The 6,840-nt window shown below is 40.3% G+C and overlaps 1 protein-coding gene across 1 annotated transcript in view; it reads right to left on the reverse strand.

Moving 5' to 3' along the window:
• DDAH1 (dimethylarginine dimethylaminohydrolase 1) overlaps positions 1-6,002 on the reverse strand; it is a 109,965-nt gene extending 103,963 nt beyond the window's left edge. The window contains exon 1 of the mRNA XM_021715925.1: positions 5,855-6,002. Within this exon, the coding sequence (XP_021571600.1) occupies positions 5,855-5,857 (3 nt within the window). The 5' untranslated portion in view covers positions 5,858-6,002. The remainder of the gene's footprint in view (positions 1-5,854) is intronic.
• Between the last annotated feature and the right edge of the window lie 838 nt (positions 6,003-6,840).

The following is a 6,840-nucleotide window of genomic DNA, read 5'->3' on the forward strand; positions in this document are numbered from 1 at the left end:
AGGATCGCCGGAGCCCAGAAGGTCGAGGCTGCGGTAGCCGGGAGTGGCCACTGCCCTCCAGTCTGGGCGACAGAGTGAGACTCCAACTCAAAAAAATATATATCTTGGAACATCCTCCTCTCTCTCCCTTGCTCTTTCTCTGGCCATGTGACACACTGGCACTCCTTGCCTTCTACCACGAGTAAAAGCACCCTGAGGCCCTCACCAGAAGCCAAAGAGATGCCAGCATCATGCTTCTTGTTCAGCTTGCAGACCTTTAAGTCAAATAAACCTCTTTTTAAAAGAAATGATCCAGTCTCGGGTATTCCTGTACAGCAATGCAAAATGGACTAACACACAGCCTTATGGTGAGTAAACAGAAAGTTGTCAGCAGGCGCAGTGGCTCATGCATGTTAATCCCAGTACTTTGGGAGGCCAAGATAGATGAACTGCTTGAGCCCAGGAGTTCAAAATTTCAAAACCAGCCTAGGCAACATAGCGAAGACTCATCTCTTAAAAATAAATAAATAAAAATTGTAAAAAGTAAGCAAATAAATAAATAAATGGCCTGGGTGACAGAATGAGACCATGACTCCCATAAAGATAAAAAACAAACAAATAAACAAACAACAACAAAAATGTGGTCACTTCTTGGAAGGTTCAAGAACCCCAAAATGTTAGATATTGCAGACAAGACTGATGGCTGCCTTGATTTGGCTTCCTGGTGTCAAGAGGTTTTTAAAAGTCTAATCTGATTCCTTGTCAAAATTTCTGGTAAAGCAAAATTAAGAAAGAACAACATATGTGGTTGTTATTGTTGTACTTATATAAAATAACCAGGGCAAGTTTAATGAGATTAAACTTCCAGTGTTTTGGACCAAGCTCCTGTACTAAGCTACAACAGACTAGACTAAAAATCAAAATGAAATCACCCTGCCAAAGTTCCACATCACCAAACCAAAACTAAGTTGTTATTAAACCTTCCAAGAAATTATTAGCGATAACAGCCAATTTCCCAGACAGACCAGTCTCAATCTTCGATCAGGATGATAATGAAGTTCCCTCTGTTTTAATCCTTACAACAAAAAGTAACCTGATGTTAACTAATCAGTTATCTTTTTATGGTTCTGTCTCCCTGTTCCTGCCTTATGAGGAAGGGAACTTTGACACGACCAGTCTGTTTTTTTGTTCTTTGTTTCTGCTTTCTTCAGCCCTTTCTGTCTATAAAACCAACCCCTTCTGTTCAATTCATTGTCACATCTATTCTATTTTATGGAATGAAATGTTGCCAAATTCTAGAATCACAGTAAAGCCAACTGAGATCTTTAAAGCTAAATTTGTCCTTTGACATGCCCAAGTAGACTCAAAGGCTTTTTTCCCCTATTTTTGGAAAATCTTGGCCTTATTTTGCTATATCCAAGCCACTTGTCCAGTGATAAAATCTTGAGCTCACGGGCACTATTTATCAAACATGACCAGGGAGGATTACCTGAAGAACACATAGTTTACTCTTCCAGAAACTCTAAAATGTACACTGAATGAAGAGAGCTCACCTTGTGCAATACTGAATTAAGCGAATTGTGTCTCCTGTAAAACATGTGCTAGACAATGCTATTTACATCACCTCACACTGTCCACGCAGGGTCCACAGAAAGAAATTTTTCTCTGAGCTGAGTGGTAAGCACATCTTCACTTCTCAGTAACTGACTTGACTGTATCTTTGGGTCTTCATAGACTTAAACGCCTACCAGATTCATCTCCTTTTTTTTTTTTCAGTCGGAATCTCACTCATCTCCCAGGCTGAAGTGCGGTGGCATGTTCACAGTCACCCCAGAGTTGACCTGCTGGGCTGCAGCAATCCTTCCACCTCAGCCTTCCAAGCAGCCAGAACTACAGGCGCGCGCTACCACGGCTAACTTTTTGATTTATTGTAAAGATGAGGTCCACCAAGTTGCCCAGGCTGGCCTCGAACCCATGGGCTCAGGCAATCTTCTCACCTCTGCCTCCCCAAAGTGTTGCGTTTACAGGCTTGAGCCACCGCGCCAGGCCCAGATTCATCTCTTTATGCTGGCAGTTAGAAAGCTTAGAGTGGAATTTGGGGCCCATCTATAAGAGTGTAAAGATCACACACATCATTAACTGAATTCCTGGCTCTACCTAGTAGTGGTAGCTGTCTTATTCCTGTATCTTATTCCTGTCTTTTGATCGATTCTACCTTGCATTTTATGTATACTTCTAAGCTGCCGTATATCCTTTCTGCAGCATTACGGAACATAAATGAAAATCATAAACATGGAAGCAGAGATACGATCCATGCCCACAGCGTGATTACCTGCTTCAAAGACAGGGTAGGCAAATGTCTGGAGTTCCCAAAGCTTTATGTATGTAATGCCACAGCATTGGGCTGCAAAGTGAACACTTCTGAGTATAGCAGACCCACACTCTGCTTTCTCATTAAAAGATGACTTTGGTGTCACTCAGAAACAGCCTTTAAGTGCTTAAAAGTAGCTAATAATACACTATCTATGGTGACACAATCTAACAAACAAAATTACAGATATCTATTCTTTTTTTCCAACAGCCTATAGCTACAAAGTGAAGGGAGCGTACTATAGAAAGTAGAAATGGGTCTGGCCTGGTGGCTCATGCCTGTAATCTCAGCACTTTGGGAGGCTGAGGCAAGAGGACTGCTCAAGTCCAGGAGTTCAAGATGAGCCTGGGAAACACTGTGAGACGTCATCACAACTAAAAGTAAAAAAATTAACCGGGTGTGGTTGTGTGCAACTGTAGTCATAGCTTCTTGGGAGGCTGAGCAGAAAGGTTGCCTGAGCCCAGGAGGCTCTGTCATCATGTCACTGCACTCCAGCCTGGGTGACAGGGTGCGACACCAACTCACAAACTTAAAATAAATAGGTAGCCGGGCTCGGTGGCTCAGCCTGTAATCCTGCGCCTTTGGGAGGCTGAGGTGAGTGGATGGCTTGAGCCCACGGGTTCGAGACCCGCCTGGGCAGCGAGACCTCATCTCTACAATCAATCAAAACATCAGCCGGGCATGGTAGCGCATGCCTGTAATTCCGGCTACTCGGAAGGCTGAGGCGGAAGGATCGCTGGAGCCCAGCAGGTCAAGGCTGCGGTGGCCGGGAGCGGCCACTGCACTCCAGTCTGGGCGACAGAGTGAGACTCCAACTCAAAAAATAAATAAATAAATAAATTAGTTAATAAATAAAAACTAGATATACATGAAAAGTGAAATCTTCCATTATTGACATCTTCTTTTTTTTTAACCTGGATTTATTCACTTTCTGGGAGCAGTGGTGAATAGTTAAACAAATCAGATAAATTAAAATGGTTTAAATTGCACATAGCAGCATGACTTATATTTACTTCCAGGAAAAAAAAGTTGCCATAAGTAGGAAATAAAATTTTACCTTGAATTTTAAGAGAGGCAGATTTTGAGATATTTAAAAATTCCTATCATTCAACTGTTGAATCAGATATTCAGTTGTATGTAAATTTTTTTAAAAAGCACTATTACTAACTTACTTGGAAGAAAACTTTTTTTTTTCTTTTCTTTTTTTTTTTTTTTTTGTCGCCCAGGCTGGATTGCAGTGGCACACTCATGGCCACCGCAGCCTCGACCTGCTGGGCTCAGGCAATCCTTTTGCCTCAGTCTTCCAAGTAGTCAGAACTACAGGCGCGCGCTCTTATACCCTTATTTATTGTAGAGACAAGGTCTCATCAAGCTGCTGGCGCTGGTCTTGAACCTGTGGGCTCAGGCAATTCACTCTCCTTGGCCTCCCAAAGTGCTGGGATTACAGGCTGAGGCACCGAGCCTGGTCAAGAAAACATTTTCATAAACGGTTCTGCACTTATTTCTTTTTTAATGTGCTCTGAAAGTATAGTCTTTTTAAAAATCTACCTCCTGTTTCTCTCTTCCAACCAGGATCTAAGTATAATTTTTTTTCTTCAATCAGAAGAAGAAACTATAACAAATAAGACTACTTGTCAAATTATTTTTGTAGACAAAAAAAATATTTTTTTTGGAGTCTCACTTGTTGTCCAGGCTGGAGTGCAGTGGCACGCTCACGGCCACCCGAGCATCGAACTGCTGGGCTCCGGTGATCTTCCACTTCAGCCTCCCAAGTAGCCAGAGTACAGATGAGAGCTACCATGCCTGGCTAATTTTTTGATTTATTGTAGAGACGAGGTCTCGCCAAGTTGCGCAGACAGGTCTTGAACCCTTGGGCTTAGGCAATCCTCTCACCTAGCCTCTCAAAAAGTGCTGGGATTACAGGCTTGAGCCACCATGCCCGGCCTAGACAAAATATTTTTAAACACAGTATATATAAATTTACCACACTGCTTTAGCCTAAGACTCATTTGATTTTTTCTTTGGGAATCTATAATTTCAAATATTAGGATATGAAAGGGCTTTGTAGATTTTCTAGTAAATACAGCTGATCTAAAAAGTTTCATTTCTAAAACATCACAACTAATTAAAATCTTCTCTGAATTCCCATATTTGCTCCAAAAATATTAGTTTAACCTGACCAAATATCTGCTCTCTTAAGAAAGCTGTGTACACACCCATGGAGAAGTGTCTGTTCCAAGTGATAAGAAGAGATATGTGTGTGTTGGCCATGGGCTGGGACTCTCCCTTAGGGCTTACAAGTGTTTGATCTGGTGAATAATGACAGCAAGTTTGAAGAAATTTTTCCCTTGGACATGCAAACCCCTAGAATTACCACATAGAATTTCATATATAATCTATCTTTATATCTATATAAATTATATGTTGATATACATATATGTACAACAAGATAGAATCGTTACATCTAAGATAGATCTGAGAAGAACCATTCAAAACGTGTGAGACGCACTGTACTTAAAATGTACTTGAAGGCTCATTGCTGTAAGGACCACCTAAACGTCCCCAAGCTCTACTGATCAGGAATCTTATTTCCAGGCATCATGTCCTGGAGCATTTGCAGTTTTTCAGTTGGAACTCTCAGCACTTGACTTTAAAAATAGTCTAAAGTCAGAAACTGAAAAACTGATCTATTTTTCAACCCTCAAGTTGCTCCTTAGTCAACACAACACTGAACATTTCTGAACAAAGGATTCTTAAGGTTGGCTGTGGTACAGGCAAGTCCTAAACTTATTAGAGGGAAAATCAGTTATTCACAAAAGAAAAAAATTATGCCTATCCTCAGTTGGAAAAAGATCTATTTTCCCCCTAATGCTGAATTATATATTAAATCCATTCAAATTTTATTTTGGGCCATTAATCTGTAATTTAACATAGTTGTTAAAATAAATGGATGTTTCTGTCTCTTGTATGGCAAATTGTTTACTGGAAGAATAATTCAATGGGTGGAAGATTTAAAATATAGTTTCCCCTGTGTGATTACCTACAAAATGGATACATTTTGTACTCTTGGCAAAATTTACTTGTTACATTTTAACAATGTAATTGCTGACAATAAAACACATGAATACAAAACGATTTCTACACCTTAAATCATAACTAAATTCCTCCACATTTAATAGGATTAGACATATTTCTATAACTAGTTTTTAACAGTTTCTAGAATATGTTTAAGCCCACACAAAAGAAAATCATAGAGTTTTCCTTTAAGAACTACATATTATATTTCATTAATAAAGCTAACTAGAAAAACGCAGATCAACATTACAATTCACAAGTATTGAGCATTCAGCATTCAGTGACCTCCATTTCTAGAATTCACTTCTCAGAGGATGCCACCAGCTATACTGACCCATTATACGTGAAACTTTTGCCTGTAGGCTTGAAGGTGACAAACCCTGAAAGACCACATTTTAGAAGGTACTGCTAAGCTTCATTTGTCCTTACCATAGCTGACTGCCATCAAATTGCCATCCAAAATTGCTTTAGGGGAGCAGTTTCTCCGCAATCTTTTCAACAGATTCCCTGTTTTAACATCCACCTATGTTCCTGAAGAACAGTCTGACCCGGATTGAGCCATGGAGCAAATAATAACACTAACTGCAACTCCAGACAGAAAAAAATAGGAGTTCATTTTCCAGACTCTTGTGGGAATACAGAGCATGTCTGCTGAAACGGAATCCAAGAGTTCAATGATACTGTAGACTCAAGTATGTCTTTATATTCCACGTAATGGCTTTTCCGTTCTTGGTGTTTTATACCACACTTCTGAGCCTGACTTCTGAGAGAAGTCAGGGAAATTCTCTCTTCCTCTCTCATTCTCTCTCTCTCTCTCTCTCTCACACACACACACACACACACACACACACACACACACACACACACACACTCGCTCTCAAACTAAGTTGTATAAAAAGGACAACTGCAAAGTGAGACTCTAACAGAAAGCCACAGGAATTGCTCTGTGTTCTTGAACTCCAGCACTGCAGTTTAAGTCACCTTATGTGAATTTTCTTTTATTTTGAGGGAACACCATTTCTTTAGGTAGTAAATCTAAACTGCTTTCCTTTGGGTTTTGTTTTGCTTCATTTTTGCCAGAGAATGGGCAACTCTACAATCTGCCCTAGGAGAGCCCGAGTATTATATTCTCACTCTGTCATTTCCGACACTGTTTTATCTTCCCCCTTGACAAGGACAGACATGTCATTTTGCTGATATCATTGTTACGCTGTATAAGGGCTTCCCTTTTTCCTGCAGGGGTTACCAAATTCCCTATCACTTCTACATACCGGCCACTTCATATGACTATGTTCTGTGAGCAGACACGCTAGCAATTCTCTTTGGTTTATAGATAGGCCAAATGAGTTTGATTCCATTGGGTCTACCATCTTGCATCACAAAGATTACCTAAAAGAGATAAGGTCTAAACTGTA

This window comes from Carlito syrichta, unplaced genomic scaffold (assembly GCF_000164805.1).
Source record: "Carlito syrichta isolate Samal-C Ts95f unplaced genomic scaffold, Tarsius_syrichta-2.0.1 Scaffold308051, whole genome shotgun sequence".
Taxonomy (NCBI): Eukaryota; Metazoa; Chordata; class Mammalia; order Primates; family Tarsiidae; genus Carlito; species Carlito syrichta.